The following is a 21,808-nucleotide window of genomic DNA, read 5'->3' as shown; positions in this document are numbered from 1 at the left end:
AAAACCTAGACTTTTCCCAGCTCACAGGAAAGATGCAAACAAAACATGAAAGTAATATCTTTGAATTCCACTTAAATGCAGAGAACAGGAAAGTTAAGATTCCTGCTAGGGGAGAAGCAAGCATCAACTCTTACACAATGGGAATGCAGACGTCCCTCAAATTAGCATGTCCTCATGTGCCTCAAGAAAGCTCCCATTGTCATGAGCTAGAGACAGCCTAAATGCTAACTCCCTCTCTAGCTCTTCCAAATTCATTCATTGCCATATCAATCACTAATTCTCAATTTCTATAAGCTCCATACATTGCTGATGACTTTTCTCAGAGCCACCTTGACCTCTTTGTTTCTCAGGCTGTAGATGAGGGGATTGACCAGGGGAGTTAGGACTGTGTAGAAGAGAGAGAACACTTTGTTAAGGTCTCTAAGTGTGTCAGTGTCTGGAAACATATAGACAATGATTAGCGTCCCATAGTAGATTGTCACCACAATGAGGTGAGAGGAGCAAGTGGAAAATGCCTTTCTCCTCCCGGTGGTGGACGGGATTCTCAGGATGATGGAGATGATACAAATGTAGGATGCCAGAGTTAATAGAAACAGGGGCAGGGTGTATATGGAAGACAATATAAACGTCACGAGTGTGATCAGGCTGGTGTCAGTGCAGGAGAGTTTAATCACTGGGGTAAAATCACAAAGGAAATGGTTAATTTCATTGGGGCCACAGAAATGTAACTGTGACATTAAACATGTAACTATGGTAATTATCATAAATCCACTCATCCAGGACACAGCTACTAACTGCAGGCAGATTTTGCTATTCATAAGACCTGTGTAGTGTAGTGGTTTGCATATTGCTAAGTACCGGTCAGAGGACATAAGTGCCAAGAGATAACATTCAACTCCCAAACAAAGACCAAGGAAATGAAATTGAGTGATACAGCCAGTAACAGAAATGTTTCTGTCCCCAGTCAGGAGACTGGCCAACACCCTGGGCAGGATGGTTGAAGTGAAGCTGGTCTCCAAGCAGGACAAGTTCCCCAGAAAGAGGTACATGGGTGTGTGAAGGTGCTGATCAGTGACAACCAGTGTGATGATGATGATGTTCCCAGCCATGGTCACAATGTAGATCACTAGAAACAGCAGGAACAGAAGGGGCTGCAGTTCAACATGATTCCCAGATCCCAAGAGGATGAATTCTGTGATATATGTTTCATTTTTCCCTTCTTCTTTCTCCATGACATCCATGTAGATTGCGCCTTCCTCTGTTTTCCGTGAAATTATCTAATGACAGATAAACAGTCGTTAGTATTGAAAAAGTTTGCTGTGCAATCAAACACAGTAAATTCCCAGCCATTTGATACTAGAAAAGTTCAATGTGTGTAAGAAGAGCGTGATTTCACAGAGCTTGGGGTAGCGGACAATGGTTTAAGTACAGAAAGCATACCCATGGAGCATGAGAGCAAATCCTCCAGAATGGCTGCCAGTCTTAATTTTGAAGACATCAGGAGGCTGACAATCCACAACTTCCCTCAGCACTTTGTTCCAATGGTTAGCCACCTTCTCCCTTCATAGTGTGTTCCTTATTCCTCAAAAAAAAAAATTCTGGTTCTTGTTTTGACTTTTTTCTGCTGAATTAAAGAGCCCTTCAGCCCTTGTATTTTCTTTCCATGAAGGTGATCATCATCTGTAAGCAAGTCACCTCTCAATCTTTTTTCTCATAAGTAATGCCATTTCTGTTCCTTCACTCTCATTGTAAGGCATTTTCTCCGTCTCTGCCCCTATATTACTATGACTTTTTCTTGCACCCTCTCCAGTTTCTCAATGTACTTTTTAAAATGTGGTCACAGAAAAAGACTGGATACTGTTCGGTCTCAAATGTCTAATATGAGTTACAACACCTTCCTACTTTACTCAACACTTCTCAGTTTATACAGTACAAGATCCCATTAACCCTTTCTGTCCCAGCAGCACACAAGGAGCTCATGTTGAGTTCCTTGCCCACTCTGACCCCTAAACTTGCTGTGATGGTGGTCAGGGTCACACTCATGAGCTTCCCCAGAGAGGGACGTGAATACGATGGTATCATGCTAGTGCCTGAAACTACATAGTGACACTGACCAACAGCACAGATGGGAAGAAGAACTCCCTGAGCAGACTCCATCGATCTCTCTCACTCTTACCCCTAAGTGACTCTCCAACAGACCCTGGCACACATTCCACCCCCAGCTGCATCTTGTAACGCAGCTCACGTGTGTGAGTGTGTTGGCAGGGAACTGTAGGCAAATTCTATTCTGCGTTACTCACAGCCACTCTCTGTAATGTCTGGGTTCAGCAATATGAGACATATCAAGTGTAGTATAAGGAATAATACAGAGTGGTAAATGAACAAGCATATTGCTTATCAGAGAGATGTTTCAAGCTGCTCTTCTTTCCTATGGTGCAGCCTTTTCTCCCTAAAATCCTCAGGATTTTACCCAGGAATTATCAGATTTACCTTTAATCCCCAGCATGAAATGGGACATCTCCATCAGTGGTGATTGGGTCTGGGGATCAGGACGTGGATTTCACCATTACTCTGTGCCCTTCAGTGTCTCATGCACTCTCACTCTCTCTGCAAAGACACTGTCATTTTGCTGCAGCTGCTCTTGCTTTCCTGCTGTATACACTCTGTGGTGTATATTACACAGAACCTTAGTGCTGGCTGCTCTGTATTCTTATATGGTTTATAGGAGACAACAGCCTCATCCTGGTTCTGGCTGCTGTTTGGATCTCCCTTGAGGCTGCTTAAACTTGCCATCATGGAAGAATTGAATCTGTGTTGCCTGTTAAAACAGTGTAAACATCAAGTCCAGTGCAATCCCCACTGAACCCCCCAGGGTATCTCCTTTTTTTGTCTGGCCCTGTGTGTGTATGTGCTAAGAGACACCTTGAATACTGGGTCCAGTTCCAGCTGGCCTATCTCATAAAGGATAAAATGGAAATCAAAAAGGTTCAGAGAAGGGCCACGGAGATGATCAAGGATGTGGATTGGCTTCCATCGAAAGGAAAACTAAAGATTGAGGTCATTCACCTTATTAAGGGGGGATATGATAGAGGCCTATTAAATCATGAGTGGTATAGGAAAAGTGAATGAAGAAGTGCTGTTTTCCATGTCACCTGATAAAAAAACCAAGGGTCACCTGATTAAATTAACAGATGTCTAGCTTAATAAAAATCAAAGTAAATACTTTTCCACCCAGAATACTTTTGGAATTCATTGTCATGGGATATTGTGATGGCCAGAGATGTAAGTGGGTTCAAAAAAGAACTTGATAAGGTCCTGGAGTACAAGTCCATAAATGGCTATTGGCCAAGATGGTCAGGCATGTAATCTCATGAAGGAGCAACCCTAAACCTCTGATGCCAGAAGCTGTGAGTGGAAGACAGTGGTGGATCATTTCAACTGCCCTGTTTTGTGCACTACCCCTGGAGCTCCGATATGGGCCACTCTTAGAGACAGGATACTGAGTAAGATGGACCATGGTCTACCCTAGCCCAGAAATGCAGAAGGGACTTAGGTTACAAATCCCAATTTTAGGCACCCAAGTTTCACATTTAAGCACCAAGGGATCTAAAAAACTCCTCTTTGGCTTCTGCCCAACCCATTAGGCACCTAACGTCCCTCTGTGCCTAAGTCTCCACTGTAAAAGTTCTTTAGAAACCTATATTTCAGCCTCTGTACACAGGCACTGCTGACTTTAGTTGTCCTGACACCTATTCCATGCCTAAATTTTAACACAATTCTCAAACTGGGGGAAGATACCTTGCCTTTGAGTCTAATCCAGTAGGTGTTCTCAGAGCATGACTACCTACACACAAAGAGAGGAGGAAGCAGCTGACCTTTCTTTTAATAACTTTTAGGCCAGCGGTGATGGTACTCACCCATCTGTGGGAAATCCTGATTCAATTCCCCTCTCGGACTGATGAGGAGGGGCTCCCCATGTATCAGTGGAGTATCTGGACTAGACTATACTCCATCTATCCAGGTCTCCTACTGAAGTTCTTTCACTTTAATTAAGTATTAAATGGTCCAGGAAAAGAAGTGAGAACCACTCTAGGTCTTCTGCTTGGGGTGCTCTCCTCAGAAGTGGCAGAACTCTCTTCAAATCCTTTTGCCTAGGTTTGCATACTCAGAAAATGAACCTGGATCTATTTTGTTACAGAGGAGCACCCTAAACATGGGGCTTCTTGTGCTTAATCCTTTCCCCAGCCATTTTGTGTGGAGTTAGGCTGATGCCCAACTCATTCTCATAAGCAGAGAGAGGTGCCTCCCTGCAGCACCTCTGGTGAAGACCCTCTATGCCGACGGCAGAGAGCTCTCACATCAGCATAAAAAAACCCACCTCTGTGAGCAGCAGAAGCTATGGAATATTCACACCCCTGAGCAACATAAGTTGTGCCAACACAGCCATAGCCATAGGCACTGAATTTTCTGAAAGGATAACTTAGGTCATTTGGCCAACTGAGACAGCTCCTTGACTAGCATGCTGGCTTTTGTGAATTCTTTTCTCTCCCCATACATTGCCTAGGGAACCTGGGTGGCTAATTCAGCTTTTATGGATCCAGTTGCTGTTCCAGGTATTTTGTAGGCATCTAAAAGTTAGGCATTGTGGAGCTCTGTGCCACAACCCTTTTGTAGGTCCCTCACATAGAAATACACATCATCACTTACATACTTGTTCTGACCAATACTGTTACAGTCCAGGATTTTCAAAGCACTTCTCACAGACATGTTAAGATGGGGAAACTGGGATAATGGAAGGAGAAGTGATTTGCCCAACACCACACAAGAAATCAGTTTAAGAGGCAGGAATTGAACCCAGGACTCCTGACCTCAGCAAATGTGCCATATTTTTTGATGATACAGTGTATTATTTTTGGTCATTAGGTGATATGAATAGCAGCAACAGACCAACAGACAGACATTTTAGTCTTGAACAATGCAAAATACTGACATGAGAATCTGAGAAGTGAGGCCAATGCATAAGAATCCTGATTTGCATCTATAGTGAGGCCCCTTTATGCCATAAACAGAATCTTCTCCTATTTTAATGCCCCATAACACCCCTAGAATGGTTTCAAGTGACCTGAGTGTAAATGAGAAACAGGCCCAACAGTGTAGTTGACTACTCGCTACATACATGCTGGTATGGTAGTTATATGCATTTTGACAGGTATCTTCTAAATATTTTTGATGATAGCTGGACAGGCCCCTCTACAAAGCGTTTTGATGCAGAAACAAGCTCTTTTCCATGCAATTATATATTCTGTGTAAGTTTATATGATGTATGTTGTGGGCTAAAACAAAACTGCTTAAACAGCTCCATCAATGATTGTAGCGAACAAATGCTAGAGCTTGGTGGTGGGGGAATCCCCCTCCGAGAAAATTAAAAATGTTTTGATTTTCAGATTTCTTGAGAAAAAGTCAAAACCGGACAGTTTCCATGAAAATTTTCATTTAGTCAAAAACCAGCTTTCCGTCACAAAACAGATTTAGTGGATTTTTTTTGACCAGCTCTATTCATTAATCATTTCTGTATTATTATAACTGAAGCAGCTCAGCGTGCTTCTTTGACATTCTACAACAGAGCACCAGCATTTCAGAAAGCTCCAAAATCTAACTTGCACTCGGTGAAGGAGGGGAAACTAAGGCAGGATGGTACCCAGAGCCTAAAAGAGCTAATCCACCCTGTCACACATGTACTTGCAACAAGCCAACGCCATGTGTTCTGAGTCTTATGTCTAGATTGATTTTGCCTAGATCAGCGTTGGGTTTGCCTTACCCAGCTTCAGATGGCAATTCTCTGCCTGGGGTCATGTTGTATTTCAGGCAGCCAATACCACACCTCCACATAGTCCCATTCCCCAGAACATCAAGAGCTACACCCCTAACATAGAATATGGGGACAGATATCCACCCCAAAATAACTTCATGAGACAGGTTCTCTAGGTACCCAGTATGCTATTCATACTGTATAGGACTGCACTCTGAGAGTTATCCCTTTGAAATCAATGGAAGAACAGGTGTAGTAAGGCATTTCTGAACATTAATAGGGTATTAACATCTGACCCTCATCTAATATGGCGCTGGAGGATATGTCAGTATATAGGACAGATTAGAAAGATAGATAGATAGATAATACTGAACTGATATGTCTTAATATTTACTCTGTGCTTTTAAGATCCGTGGAGAAAAAGGTGCTTAATGAGTTAAATCACCAGCCCTCTGGACCATGATGTAATGTGATCCCTGAGCTTACACAGGTAAATTTACAGGCACAAACTAAATTGATCATTCCAGGTTTAAACTGATACAAATGCTCACCCAGGGGACTAACTAAATCAGTTTAAAAACGCAGCTTTAATTCAACTGTTTTTAAAAACAGTTGCAGTTAAACTGCTGTAACTTCTGCATGGATGCGGCCACGTAGAATTAACTAACTCTTCTTTTTCTTTCCTTCTTTCCTTCTTTCTTTCTCCCAAGAATAGGACACGAAATAATCAGCTAAATTTGGCACAAGAGAGGTTTAGGTTAGGTACACTTCTCCCCATTATAACGCCACTCGATATAACACGAATTCGGATATAATGCTGTAAAGCAGTGTGCTGGGGTTGGCGGGGCTGCGCACTCTGGGGGATCAAATCAAGTTCGATATAACGTGGTTTCACCTATAACGCGGTAAGATTTTGGGGCTCCGGAAGACAGTGTTATATCGAGGTAGAGGTGTATTAGGAAAAATCTTTCTAACTCTTAGGATAGTTAAACTCTGGAACTGGTTACCTAGCGAGGGTGTGGAATCCTCATCACTGGAAGTTTTTAGAACAGGTTGCACATACACCTGCCAGGGATGGTTTAGGTTTGCTATGTCCTGCCTCAGCTTTTGAATTTGCTCCCCACGCTTATTAAAAACAACCCAGATCAGATAATCTTCAGGGCGTGGTACAAATACATAGCAGTGAGGGGTTCAATCTTATCCTTTGGAGGCAGGAAAGCACACAATCTCTGACCTTCTAATTCATTCTGCTTTTCACAATTTAAATTGTTTCTGATACATTTAATTTAGGGCTGTCGATTACTCACAGTTAACTCACATGATTAACTCAAAAAAATAATCGTGATTAAAAAAACTAGTCATAATTAATCACACTTTAATCATGCTGTTAATCAATAGAATACCAATTGAAACTTGTTAAATATTTTAGATGTTTTTCTGCATTTTCAAATACAGTGATTTAAGTTACCACAGAGAACACATAGGGTCCTCTGCTCACTTTATATTATTATAATGTAAAATGGTTAAAAAAAAAAGTATTTTTCAATTCATGTCATACAAGTACTACAGTGCAATCTCTTTATCGAGAAAGTGCAACATAGAAATGTAGATTTTTTTTTGGTTACATAACTTCACTCAAAAACAAAACAATGTAAAACTTTAGATCCTACAAGTCCACTCAGTCCTACTTCTTGTTCAGCCAATCGCTAAGACAAACAAGATTGTTTACATTTATGGGAGATAATGTTGCCCACGTCTTATTTGCAATGTCACCAGAAATTGAGAACAGGCATTCACATGGAATTTTTGTAGTTTTCATTGCATGGTATTTACATGCCAAATATGCTAAACATTCATATGTCCCTTCATGCTTCAACCACCATTCCAGAGGACATGCTTCCATGCTGGTGACACTCGTTAAAAAAATAGTATGTTAATTAAATTTGTGACTGAATTCCTTGAGGGAGAATTATATGTCTCCAGCTCTATTTTATCCTCATTCTACCATATATTTCATGTTATAGTAGTCTCGGATGATGACTCAGCGCATGTTGTTTGTTTTAAGAACACTTTCACTGCAGATTTGATAAAACGCAAATATGGTACTAATGTGAGATTTGTAATGATAGCTACAACACTGCACCCAAGGTTCAAGAAACTGAAGTGCCTTCCAAAATCTGAGAGGGACATAGTGTGGAGTATGCTTTTTTGAAGTCTTAAAAGAGTAACACTCTGATGCAGAAATTACAGAACCCGAACCACCAAAAAAAGAAAATCAACATTCTACTGTTGGCATCTGACTCAGATGATGAAAACGAACATGCATCGGTCCACACTGTTTGGATTTTTATCAAGTAGAATCAGCATGGGTGCATGTCCTTTGGAACGGTGATTGAAGAATGAAGGCACATATGAATTTTTAGTGCATTCAGCATGTAAATATCTTGTAACACCACATTCAATAGTGCCATGGGAATGCCTGTTCTCACTTTCATGTGATGTTATGAACAAGAAGCAGGCAGCATTATCTCCCGCAAATATAAATAAACTTCTCTGTCTGAGTGATTCGCTGAACAAGAAATAGGACTCAGAGGACTTGTAGACTCTAAAGTTTTACACTGTTTTATTTTTCAATGCAGGTTTTTTTTGTATATAATTCTACATTTGTAAATTCAACTTTCATGACAAAGACATTGCACTAGCATGCTTGTATTAGGTGAATTGAAAAATACTATTTCTTATGGTTTTTTACAGTGCAAATATTTGTAATAAAAATAATTATAAAGTGAGCACTGTACACTTTGTATTCTGTGTTGTAATTGAAATCAGTATATTTGGAAATGTAGAAACCATCCAAAAATATTTAAATAAATTATATTCTATTATTATTTAATTGTGCAATTAATTGCATGATTAAGTACGATTAATTTTTTTAATTGTGTGATTAATTTTTTTAATTGCTTGACAGCCCTAATTTAATTCAAATGAATAGTCTTTTTGCAGTAATGTTACTATAACCTAGCCCAGAAATGACCAGGTAATCACAGATTTCTCTTAAATGCTCATCCCTTAGTCCTCCTAGCTCCATAGGAAGATTCTCTAACCCCCCACCAGGTTTTTAAAGATATTTAGGCACTTAACTCCCCCACAAATCAGGGGAAATTAAGTGCCTAACTACCTGTTTACTTCTCATTCCCCAGGGGGGCCTGGTGAAAAGGGAGAATGGAATGCCCACTGCATTACACTGATTTAACAAGCACATATAACTGATTCCCCAAATCACTATCACTTAAAAGTGATCATTAAAATTAGCTGTCTCAAGGCAGACTGTGTTAGGAGGCACTATACCTTGGTGTAATGCATGCAGTCAAGCAGAGCAGTAGAAACCAGGTGCAGATGGAGGCAGACCTTGTGAAGAGACCGAGAAAAGCAGAAAGACAGTGAAAACCAGCTCTATCTTCCCAAGCCCAGTCTGCTTCTGAGGAGCAGTTGCCACTTCACGGTCAGGATTAAAAGTAAGTGCCGCAATCCTTTGGGCAAATCCTGTGCTCTGACTCATTTGCTCAGTGTTTTCTCCAGTAAAACTCCCACTGAGCAGGATCAATGGGAGATTTGCTTGAGTCTGGACTTCAGGATCTGTGCTTTTTTTTTTTTTGGTTGGGATTTTTAGCTAAATAGAGACGTTTCATTTTTGCTATCCCCTACAGTGGGAGATGGGGGCTTGCAGTACATTTTAAGAGACATTCATGGTGCATGGAAAATCCATGCATATCTGGAAACACTAGCCTCTTCTGTCACTATAGGATGCATATTAACATCACAGTTCCTGCTCTGTCTCCCTTCCTATTCTCCCGTTGATATGTCTCAGAGCACCTCTTGATATTGCTGTGCTGCAAGGCTGTAGAGAGGGGCTGGGAACAGTGAGTTATGGCTAGTCCATAGCAGCAGGGACACAGCAGAGACTTGGTTTGTCCCCTATCCAGGGTCGGCTTTAGGCCGATTAGCCCAATTCCCAGGAATCGGGCCCCGCGCCTTAGACACTTTTTTTTTTTTAAACTTACCCTGGGTGCCTGGCTGCGATCTGCTCAGGGGTCTTCCGTGGTCCCACTCCTTTGAGCTAGGCGCAGGCCGGAGCGCGGCAAGCCCCACGGCCCCGGCTGGAGCCCCGGCCGGAGCGTGGCAAGCCCCGAGGCCCCGCTTTCCCATCTGGAGCCCCTACCAGAGCACGGCAAGCCCCGCTCTCCCGGCTGGAGCTCCGCAGAGCGCGGCAAGCCCCATGGCCCTGCTTTCCCGGCTGGAGCTCCGGGCCTTTAAATAGCCTCCAGAGCCCTGGAGTAGTGAGGGGCTCCAGGGGCTATTTAAAGGGTCAGGGCTCCAGCTGCCTCTGCCACCCTGGTCCTTTAAATAGCCGCCAGAGCCCCGCGACCCCCATGCATTCCCCAGGGCTCCCGCGGCTATTTAAAAGGTCCAGGGCAGGGTAGAAGCTGGGGAGCCCCGGGCCCTCTAAATAGCCCCCAAATCCCTGGGATAGCAGGGAGCTTGGGGGCTATTTAAAGGACTGGGGATCCAGCTGCCTCTGCTGCACCCCCTGCCCTGCCCACACCAGCCCCTCTCCCCCTGCCTGCAGCCAGCTCTGCACCCCATGCCCACAGACAGTCCCTGTCAAACCCCCTGACATGTCTCCAGTCAACACCTGCCACACACCCGTGGCCCTGCTCAAAGCCAGCCAGCCCCACACACACTGCTTCCCGCACCAGCCCTGCACACCCTGCCCTGTCTCCAGCCAACCCCTGCTGCACCCCCCTGCCTGAAGCCAGCCAGTCTCACACTCCTCTGTCTCCAGCCCTGCCAACCCCTGCTGCATCCCCCCATGGCCCTGCCTGAAGCCAGCCCACCCCACACCCCCCCATCTCCAACCAGCCCCTCACCCTTTGCCCTGCCTGCAGCCAGACCCTGCCTCCAGCCAGCCCCATGTCCACTTGTGCCCTGCAGTTCCCAGGGCAGTAACCCTGCACAACTGCTTCAATGAGGGGGGCAGGGAGCAGCTGGGACCCACACATGTGAAACGGCAGTCATTAATAACCAATCAACAGCAAATATGATGCAATGTACATAATATATAATTTTATTATTTATATAGTTACGGAAAGTAAATAATACATGAAAGAAATTAAAGGCTTTTTTTTCCACTTTTTTTTTAAGTCATCCCTGCCAGGGCCCCGCCAAAAAAGTTCAAATTGGGGCCTGCACTTTCTAAAGCCAGCCCTGTCCCTATCAGTTGGGCTGCAGGGTGCAACTAGGGACAGAAGGATACTCAGGGTTTCCCTGGTCAGTCTGTGGGGAGCTGAGAGGGGCCAGGAAGGAATTTCCCCCTAGTTCAGACTGGCAGAAACCCTAGCGGGGTTTCACCTTCTTTGAAGCATGGGGCACTTGCAGGTTTGAACTAGAGCAAAGGGTGGATTCTCTGTAACTTGAACTCTTTAAACCATGATTTGAGAATGTCAGTAACTCAGCCAGAGGTTATGGGTCTGTTACTGGAGGGGATGGGTGAGGTTCTGTGGCCTGCAGCATGCAGGAGGTCAGAGTACATTATCATCATGGACCCTTCAGACCCTGAAGTCTATGAATGAGCCGTGAGTGTGTCTGATGGGGATCTTCCCTTTGTGCAGGGCTCCTGTCAGAATCAGGTTTGCCCTCTTTCCTGTGACGCTGGTCATCCTGGGGGTAGATTGCAAACCATTTGCTCCCTAACCAGTGGGACAGGCAGGGGCGGCTCCACATCCCAGCACTCCAAGCGCATACTTGGTGTGGCATGCTGCGGGGGGCATTCTGCAGGTCACCGGGAGGGCAGCAGGCAGGCAGCATTCGGTAGCATGCCCGCGGAGGTCCGCTGATCCCGTGGCTCCGGTAGACCTCTTCGGTGGAGCTGCGGGACCAGCGAATCCTCCGCTGGCATGCCTGCAGGAGGTGCACCGAAGCTGTGGGACCAGCAGACCCTCCACAGTCACGCATGCGGGAGGTCAACCGAAACCGCGGGACCAGCGGAACCTCCGCAGGCACGCCTGCGGGAGGACCACCAGAGCCGCGGGACCGGCGACCGGCAGAGCGCCCCCTACGGTATGCCGCCGTTCTTGGGGCAGCTAAATGTCTGGAGCCGCCCCTGGGGACGGGACCTCAATGACTCTGGTGCTCAGTGCTGTAGGGCAGTGTCTCTCCTCTTCTCTTCACCCCTGCAAGAGCATGGGAGGGGAGCAGAGAGGTAGCAGGGATGCACCGAGCTTTCCCTGAGCTAGGGAGAATGTAAAAAACAGACCCTCCCCCACTGCATAGATGTGGCAGAGCAAAGCACCATGAACCTGGAGCCCCCTCCTGCCCTCTCCCTCTCCAGCTCCTGCTGCTTCCCCAGAACCTGAAAGGAACGACCGAGCGACGGGAGCCTAGCTGGTGGTTTGCTGGGGCATTTCCTTCTTCACCTCATAGACACCTGTGCAGGGCCCTGGAGAATAAGGAGCCTGGTGGAAGAATAGGGCAGAAGAACGGCCAGGGTCTAGGGAGTGCTGGGCAGATACAAGCCACAGTGCACTACCCCTGTGGATGGCCAGAGGGCACAGAACAAGGAGTGGCTGCTAGGAGCACTTGGGCAGCAAAGTGCATGTATCAGAGCTGCTTGAAACAGGGGACATTGCCCTTTTAAGGGGTGGGGTGAAAACAGCTGCACATTTCAAAGTCCCTTTGGATCTCCCATTTTCATTGAGGAAGCTACCAAGCCCTGTTGAAAATCTGGCCCCAGTTTTGATTGCTGGGCCCTTGGAAATCTAGCCCAGAGTTCCTTTGAAAATCTATGGGTTTGGAAGTGCTTTTAAAAATGAATTAACTGCTTCTGAATGAAGTAGCCCATGGGAATTCACTGTCTGTGTGAACAAATTGCCTAAAAATAACCCTGGTGGCACAAGCAGAGGTTTGGGCTAATTACATGAGTATGTATTCTGGGGTGAGGAGGGATTGTGCCTGAGAGCTAGCCTCAGCAGCAGGGGTGCTGGAACAATTTGTATAGTGGGGGTGCTGAGAGCCAATGAACCAAGCTGTTAACTCTGTATATAATATCAGAGGGGTAGCCGTGTTAGTCTGGATCTGTAAAAGCAGCAAAGAATCCTGTGGCACCTTATAGACTAACAGACGTTTTGGAGCATGAGCTTTCGTGGGTGAATACCTACTTTGTCAGATGTTAGTCTATAAGGTGCCACAGGATTCTTTGCTGCTCTGTATATAATGGAAACCCCTTCAAGCCGGGGTGGGGGGAGAGGCTGCAGCACCCCTCCACACACCTAGTTCCAGCACCTCTGCTGAGCAGACACCAGTCAGCATTAGCTGGAGCAGAAATAGCAGAGGTAGGTCTATGCGATCTGTCACATCGCTGATGCAAAGAAATTAGTAGCACTCAAACAAGGGGTTGTCCATCCATGTGGATAAAAAGAATGCCCATGGTTACACTAGCTAAGATTGAAAATTTACAAAGCTCTCATACTTCAGGAGACAGGCCAACAAGTAACAGGCTTGGGGTTAGAGAGAAATTTTCCATATATGTATGTTACAGTACAGTTGTCCATTTGATGATCTTACACACTGATTTCTAGCATCTGCTCATGGCTACTGTTAGACATAGGGTACAAGACTGGATGTAAGAGTGGGCTGGTTGGGTGTGAAAATTGCTATATTTCTTGTTTCTTAAAAAGTTTGCGACGTATTAATTACTTGACCCTGTAAGAGAATATAAATCCTCATTTCAGTTTGCTCTTTGGATTTTTAAAGCTAATTGGTTGAATATTTATTCTGCTTTATTCGTGCTTTATGTTCTAATTATTTTTCATAATTTCTTCTTAAAGTAGCTACATTGCATGGAGAAAAGAAAATGTGGAAATCAAACATCAATCACAGAATTCAATCTCCTGGATTTCAGGAATCTTCATGGACTGCAGATTCTTGTCTTCTTGCTGTTCCTAGTGATCTACATTGTTACTATGGCTGGGAACATCCTCATCATTGTGCTAGTTGTGGCTGATCAGCATCTGCACACCCCCATGTACTTTTTCCTGGGGAACTTGTCCTGCTTGGAGACCTGTTACACCTCCACCATCCTGCCTAGGATGCTAGCCAGTCTCCTAACTGGGGACAAGACCATCTCATTTAATGGTTGTATCATACAGCTTTATTCTTTTGGTTTCCTAGTGGTGACTGAATGTTTTCTCCTGGCAGCAATGTCTTATGATAGGTATTTAGCGATATGCAAACCCCTGCACTATTCAGCCCTTATGAATGGCAGGTTCTGTCTCCAGCTAGCAGCTGGGTCTTGGGTAAGTGGCTTTCTGGCTATTACTATAATTATATTTTTGATGTTGCAGTTAACGTTCTGTGGCCCCAATGAAATAGACCATTTCTTTTGTGATTTCATTCCACTTCTTAAACTGTCCTGCAGTGACACACAACTGATTTCAATGGTAAGTTTATTCCTTTCCTTCTTCGATACTTTTCCCCCTTTTCTACTAACGGTGGCATCCTACATATATATCATCACCAGCATCCTGAGAATCCCTTCCACCACTGGGAGGCAAAAGGCCTTTTCCACATGCTCATCCCACCTCATTGTGGTGACCATTTTCTATGGAACCTTAGTCATTGTCTACATGCTACCAAAAAACAACACACTGAGAGACCTAAATAAAGTATTCTCTGTCTTCTACACTGTCCTGACTCCTCTGCTCAACCCCCTCATTTACAGCCTGAGAAATAAGCATGTAAATATGGCCCTGAGAAAAGCTCTTAGTAAGTTCACTGGATCCAGTTCACAGCAGGTGTAAACTGTAGTCAATGCAACTGTGCTGATTTACACCAGCTGATTATCTGGTCCATAGTGATCACCAGAATTTGGATGGTTATAATAGGAAGAGGATTAATCAATCTATTTTAAATGCTCTGATGGGGCTGCATGTTGATGGTTCCATACTTAAACAACATGATGTTTAAGTACGGAACCATGATAGGAGACTGTGAGGATGGAGACTGTGAGGATGGAGACTCCATCCTCAGTCTCATGATAGGAGACTGTGAGGATGGAGTGAGTTCTTAGGCAGCTCCTTCAACTTTAATGCCTGTGTCTGGCTTGCGGGGCCTTGGGAGTGTTTGGGATGCAGACCTCTTGGAATGCAACTAACGTCCCACTCTCTCCCCCAAGGTGGAGAATCCAAATGGATCTAGACTGTTCTCAGTGGTAGCAGATGACAGAACAAGAAGTAATGGTTTCACTTTGCAGTGGGGGAGGTTTAGGATAGATTTTAGGAACAAACTTTTTCACTAGGAGAGTGGTGAAGCACTGGAATGGGTTACCTAGGGTGGTGGTAGGATATCTTTCCTTAGAGGTTTTTGAGTCAGGCTTGATGATGCCCTGGCTGGGATGATTTAGTTGGGGATTGGTCCTGCTGTGAGCAGCGGGTTGAACTAGATAACCTCCTGAGGTCTCTTCCAACCCTGATATTCTATGATTCTATGATTCTAAATCTGACCAAATTGCATAGAACGCCATGACTGAGGATGCTGAATATGTATAACTAGGTGAAAAGGTAATTGACCTGATGGATGTCCATAGTGTCTGTGTATGTAGCATTTTACAATTCTGTCAAATTTCCATAAAATTAAAAAAAAAGTATCTAATTTGTTGTCTCTTTCTTTTAATGTACCCATGACAGTCTGTGAATTTATATGCATTCATTTTCAGATAGGTGAGGAAATACCTCTTTACTGGGCCAACTTATGTTGGTGGAAGGAACACGTTTTTAAGCTACACGGAGCTTTTCTTTAGGTTGTTCTCTCAAGTCATTTTCAGATATCAGTTCTGGAAAAAAGTCACCAAGCAAGACAAACACACGCAACCCAAACATAGTATCTTCCTTCTCATCTATATTATCAGATTCCAGGATTGTCACTTAGAAGCCTAGAATGTCTATTGCATCAGTGTGAACAGATGGAAACAGCCACAAGATTGGTAGAGAGCTCTTTTAGTTTGGAATATCACCATGTTCAGCCCTCACTGGTATTCATGGTCTGGTCTCATCCCATTTTTAAGTTCTTAGAGATTTTCAGGTTTTTTTATACATAGGACTTCATGAGAACTTAGGATTTCAACTAGTAGTCTGCAAATTATCCATCCGTTCAAACCATTGTCTACTTCCACAAGCTTTTAGCCTGTGGTGTACTTGTATAAATGGAAAGCTTTTGCTTAATTATCAAGAAGTGTCAACCTATCTGTAAGTAAAATATAGGAACAAATGTCTCCTAACACCTATGAATTGCACATCCAGATGTCATGGGCTTGATACAGGAGTGACTTGATGGAATTCTCTGGTTTGTGCTACGCAGGGGACTGGGTCATGCTGGTCTTTGATTCCCCTAAAATCAGTGGATGAAACCCTGATCTCATTGAAGTCAGTGCCATTGGCTTTAAAGGGGCCAAGTTTTTGCCCTGTGAATCTACCACCCACTGGCAGGAACATGCCCTATTGAACAAGGTACAGGAGTGGCAGGAGAATCCAAGCCAGGTGCAACTATGCTGCTCTGGCTTCACAATGGTGTTTTCTGTGCAAATATTTTTGATTCAGTGCTTCCCAGTGAGGGACAGTCTGCAATGCTCCGGGCAGGAAGATGACTCAAGATGATTCCCTCATCAGCTTCCCCTTAAGAGTGGATAAGGGAAAATACTCGAACTATGGGCTCTGTTGACTCTGGTTTGGTCCCAGACAGTCTACAGAGCTGGTTTGATTAGGAGGGACCAAAGCCTAACAAGACTTGAAGAAGCATCCAGGGTTTGAAAAGACTGTCTTTTGGAAAGGGGCACTGAAGGGGAACAGCAGGGCTGTCTAAAGCAGCTAGGCTTGCAATTACAGCATGGCATGACTTTAAGTAAAACAGACATGCATACAGGTTGCTTTCTGTTTTCAAATCCTTTCTTAATCTAACACTTTGTTCCAACTGCTAAACAAATATACTCTATTTTAAGGAAGCTGCTAGTCACAGGTTCCCAGAGGGAGGAAAACTCAAGTGCCAAGGGTATGTCTACACTACTGCCGGGTGTGTGCTTCACTACTTGTACTCTTGTACTCTAGTTAGCTCAATAAAAATAGAAGTGAGGATGCCATCGCAGTGGTTTCAGAGCAGGCTGCACAATGGAATACATATCCGGGGGTGGGGGGGATGAGTGGACTTGTGCAGCCTATGCTATCCTGTCCTTGCTTGTACTATTAGTGCATGAGCTGGAATACAACTAGTGCTGATATGGCTACACGAGCTGCCAGTCACATCCCTGGCTGATGGATCTTCAGAGGGTGATAACAGTGAGATTCTACCCTGAGGCAAGTCAGAGAGACCTGAGAGGCAGCCAGCCCCATAACTATGACAATGGGATTTTTCAAGTTACTCAATGGAGTTAGGAGCCGAAAGCCCATTGGGTACCAAAGAGAGTTGGATGACTAACTGCCTTAAGCTCAGTGAAAAATCCCAACATTTGCATGCAATGTAATTGGCACTATGTTTTCTAGTGCTCAACTTTCTTCCTTTTTACTTGGTCTCCTGCCCTGCAGTGGGATGCACACAGGGGAAAACAGAAGGTGGATTCCTCAAGGCTTATGGTAAAGGCTCAGCTCACAATAGGATGGGTTCTTAGATGCCCCGGTGAGGTTTGGGGTCCCATTGTGCTGGTTCTTGAATACAAGTAAAATTAAAAGGCCCGTCTGAAAAGGGTAAGGTCTAAAGCTCCAATCTCAGCAGCTGATTCCATGTCAGGGGGTCCCTGCAGTTCCATGTCCCCCACTAAGATCAATGGAGCACTGATGGGAAGAGTTTGCAGTGGGGGACTGTTGTAAACACTCAGAGAGAACAGAACTCCTGGGGAACAGTGTGCCACTCTCTCCCCTACTCATACATGCTCATCTATCCCTCTTCCTATCCCCATTCCTCTTCACCTAACTAGCTCCATGTATACCTACCTAACTACTTGTTCCCCTTCTACTTGTTTATCTAGCCCAATGTATACCTACCTACCTAACTGTTCCCCTATCAACTCATCTAACTAGCCCCATGAATATCCACCTACCTGTTCCCCTAGCTACTTATCTTTCTGGCCCCACACCTGCCTACCTGTTCCCCTAGCTACTCATCTATTTAGGCCCATACATACTTCTCTATCTACTTATCCCCATACAAGTGTTATGTCTGCTCTTACTTTTTCAGTGTATTATCTACTAGGGTTGCTAGATTTTTTGGTGTTTGATAGATAACTGGGTTTCTGATAAACTGGATTCTTCTTCAGAAATCCTTTATGATTTGTTAATATCATCATAATTATTGTTTATTATTAGCGCCTCACAGGACCCAGACAGGATAGGGACCATTTTTGCCAGGTGCTATTCAAACATAGAAAGAGACAAGCCCTGCCTTAAAAGGTCTTTGGGGTATGTCTGCACTGCAACTGGAAGCCAGCCTCCCAGCCTGTGGAGACAGACTTGTGCTACCAGGATTTGAGCTAGCACGCTAACACTAGCAATGTGGTTGTTGCATCAGTGGCGGGGTCTTGGGCTCCCCCCCCCACATTTGGACCAGCCCAAAGGAAAATAGGGATGTTGAGTAAAATAAAATAAAAGTGTCTGTTTTCCTCAAAGAAAAGATTTTTCTCAAAAAAAGAGAGAGAGAAAACATCTCTTGGATGCTGGGCTGAGCTGGGAGTAGAGATCATCTTCTTGGCCACCATTTTGCTCTTCTCAGCCTGAAATAGATAAGTCACCTAAGGTCTGAACAGTAAGTGTGCCCTGTCATGCCAAAGGCTAGGGGAAAGAAACATCCTAGGATATGCACATAGCATGGCATTGGAGCGTCTCCATGCAAAGGAAGATCTCTCTAAGGAGATGTTCATATCCTTAGATTGGTGTTTGGTTGCTCAGCCTAATATTCCTACACAATATGGGTGAGATTTTCAAAGCCATCTGTGGAATTGATCTATCAATCTATCTGACTGTCTGTCTGCATTAGGTACCTATATAACCCTCATCATTGCAGTATCACAATGCTTTGATGCACAAAGACTCGATATAATGCAATTTCTCAGCTTGTCTCTCTGTTGGTCCACCTATCTGCATACAATTCAGTAATGTCTGAAAACTGCATCTGATTCAATCCAAAACTTCAGGGAATGTTCTAGGCCTCAGTGGGCAGAATTGTAATGTTGTTGGATGGAAATTGGAAAGCACAAAAGAGGAAAATGGGGGATACACAGAGTCCTGGCATCTGGTTAGCAGACCCATCCTCTTTAACTAGGGCTTGATCTGCACTTAAAAAATAGATCAACTTAGCTTCATAACTCATGATTGTGAAAAATTCTGAACCCTGAGTGATGTAGCTAATTCAATCTAACCCACAGTGTATGCACAGCTAGATCGATGGAAGAAGTTTTCTGTTGACATAGCTACTGCCTCTCAGAGAGGTGGTTTAAGAACATCAGTGGAAATCTTCTGGTCAATGTAGCAAGAACCTGAAGGGGGCTTCCAAAGAGGATGAATCTAGACTGTTCTCAGTCGTAGCAGATGACAGAAAAAGGAACATCCGAAGAAGTGAGCTGTAGCCCACAAAAGCTTATGCTGAAATAAATTTGTTAGTTTCTAAGGTGCCACAAATACTCCTGTTCTTTTTTTGGATACAGACAAACACAGCTGCTACTCTGTAACCAGAAAAAGGTTTAATGGTGTCAAGTTGCAGTGGGAGAGGTTTAGGTTGGATATTAGGAAAAACGTTTTCACTAGGAGGGTGGTGAAGCACTGGAATGGGTTACCTAGGGATGTGGTGGAATCTCCTTCCTTAGAGGTTTTTAAGGTCAGGCTTGATAAAGACCAGTCTGGGATGATTTAGTTGGGGATTCGTCCTTCTTTGAGCAGGAGGTTGGACTAGATGACCTCCTGAGGTCCCTTCCAACCCTGAGATTCTATGATTCTATAGCAGCCACTTCAGTAAATACTTAATGGAAGCCAATGGGAATTGGATTCAGTAAGAAGGAGGAAGGAATGTGACTGAATATGGAGTAAGGATGGCATATGTAAAAGATCTTACACTGTGGAAATTCAGATGGATGAATGAGTAGATAGCCAGATAGATACATGCAACAGGAATAATAAAACCACATAATAAATTCACATAGACTCTGTGGAAAATTTATTGGTTCACCTAGCCCAGCTCTTAATAAAAAATCATCAGTAATTTGAACTCCATCTTCATAGTCAACTTTCTTGCACATGATAGGGAAACCCCCCCGACCCCACCTTACCCAAGGCCCCAGGCTTTTTGCTGAGAATAGAGTAAGAGTAGGCCCTTAGCTAGAAGCGAGAGTTTTAACTCCTGCTAAACTTGTTTTTCTGTTCAAAGGGCACGCTGAGGCAAAAAGATGTGGTCAGGGCCCCAAAAAGAGGAACTAGAATTGGATAAAGGGGAACCAGGAAATCTGTTAAGTTATAACAGCTGAGTAATAGAAAAAGTAATAGAATGGTCAAACCGCAGACTTGACTGGCAAAGACAATAACAGGAAAAGCCATAGATGGAAGATTGGGGTTTTGCCATAGATGGAAAATTAATTGGTCAGCTTGCTTGTTATCATTATATTCCAAATAAGGCAAATAACATGTGTAACCAGCGTGCTACGTTTTGCGGTTTTAACCTTTATAAGCCTGGTAAAATTTGTAACATGTAGAGCAGCAGCCAGCCTCTTGCGTTTGGTCTATGCTGTCTCTCCCTGCATATTTGCTTGTACGAAATAAAGGCGTCTCAGGCTGTCTGATCAAATCACTAAAGTGGTGGTCTTTTCCCCGACACACATTTGTTATTTTAATCTAAAGCAGTAATGGAGTGTCTGCCTTCCAAAGAAATCAGTAAATTCTCTAACACCTTTGCCTAAAGCCTTGCTAACTTCCTTGTTTCTCAGGCTGTAGATGAGTGGATTGGCCAAGGGAGTCAGGACAGTGTAGAAGAACGAGAACAGTTTATTTAGGTCTCTCAGTGTGGGGGTTTTTGGTAACAGATAAACAAGAATCAGGGTCCCATAGAAGATGGTCACCACAATAAGGTGAGAGGAGCAGGTGGAAAATGCCTTGTGCCTCCTGGATGCGGAAGGGATTCTCACGATAGTGATGATGATGCACATGTAAGAAGTCAGGGTTAATAGAAAAGGGCCCAGTGCTATTAGAGAGGAGAGTATGAAAGCCAGAAGTTCTATCAGTTCAGTGTCACTGCAGGAAATATTTATCAAGGGGGTCAAATCACAAAAGAAATGGTCAATTTCATTGGGGCCACAGAAAATCAAATGGGACAGCAAAAATATAATTATGGAATTAATTACAAAGCAGATTATCCAGGAGCCAGTAATGAGAAATAAGCAAAATCTACCATTCATCATCATTGTATAATGCAGAGGTTTACATATTGCTAAATACCGATCATAGGACATTGCTGCTAGGAGGTAACATTCTGAACCTGCAAGGCAACCAAAGAAATAATATTGTACAAAACAGCCAGCAATAGAGATGGTTCTGTCCCTAGTCAGTAGACCGACCAGCATCCTAGGCAGGATGGTGGAGGTGTAGCAGGTCTCCAAGCAGGACAAATTCCCCAAAAAGAAGTACATGGGGGTGTGAAGATTCTTGTCAGTTAGAATTAATGCAATGATGAGGATGTTCCCAGCCATAGTCACAATGTAGATCACCAGGAACAGCAGAAAGAGAGGGGTCTGCAGTTCCTGGAGACTCCCGAATCCCAGTAGGACGAATTCTGTGATGGACGTTTGATTTCTCCATTTAGTGTTTACCATGGGTCTGATTTCCTAAGGACAAGGAAATGAAATGAAAAATGGAAGTAAATAATACAGACAAAAGTCTCAATTGCCAACCATACATTTTCACAGAACAGAGTGATTTTTTC

The 21,808-nt window shown here is 44.0% G+C and overlaps 3 protein-coding genes across 3 annotated transcripts; 1 reads left to right on the top strand and 2 right to left on the bottom strand.

Moving 5' to 3' along the window:
• Nucleotides 1–287: 287 nt before the first annotated feature.
• LOC115638098 (olfactory receptor 11L1-like) lies at nt 288–1,049 on the bottom strand. The gene has a single exon (XM_030539682.1). The coding sequence runs from the start codon at nt 1,047–1,049 to the stop codon at nt 288–290; it is 762 nt and encodes a 253-aa protein (XP_030395542.1).
• Nucleotides 1,050–13,704: 12,655 nt separating this feature from the next.
• LOC115638097 (olfactory receptor 6N1-like) lies at nt 13,705–14,664 on the top strand. Its single transcript, XM_030539681.1, has one exon. The coding sequence runs from the start codon at nt 13,705–13,707 to the stop codon at nt 14,662–14,664; it is 960 nt and encodes a 319-aa protein (XP_030395541.1).
• Nucleotides 14,665–20,714: 6,050 nt separating this feature from the next.
• Nucleotides 20,715–21,698, bottom strand: LOC115638096 (olfactory receptor 1020-like). Its single transcript, XM_030539680.1, has one exon. The coding sequence runs from the start codon at nt 21,696–21,698 to the stop codon at nt 20,715–20,717; it is 984 nt and encodes a 327-aa protein (XP_030395540.1).
• Between the last annotated feature and the right edge of the window lie 110 nt (nt 21,699–21,808).

The sequence above is a fragment of the Gopherus evgoodei genome, chromosome 21 (assembly GCF_007399415.2).
Source record: "Gopherus evgoodei ecotype Sinaloan lineage chromosome 21, rGopEvg1_v1.p, whole genome shotgun sequence".
NCBI classification, from domain to species: domain Eukaryota; kingdom Metazoa; phylum Chordata; order Testudines; family Testudinidae; genus Gopherus; species Gopherus evgoodei.
Note: the sequence above shows the minus strand (reverse complement) of the source record. Positions and strands in the feature narration are given on the sequence as shown.

What these genes read in the sequence shown, in the direction of transcription:
- LOC115638096 (XM_030539680.1), bottom strand. Translation starts at nt 21,698, where the DNA reads ATGGTAAACACTAAATGGAGAAATCAAACGTCCATCACAGAATTCGTC.
- LOC115638098 (XM_030539682.1), bottom strand. Translation starts at nt 1,049, where the DNA reads ATGTACCTCTTTCTGGGGAACTTGTCCTGCTTGGAGACCAGCTTCACT.
- LOC115638097 (XM_030539681.1), top strand. Translation starts at nt 13,705, where the DNA reads ATGGAGAAAAGAAAATGTGGAAATCAAACATCAATCACAGAATTCAAT.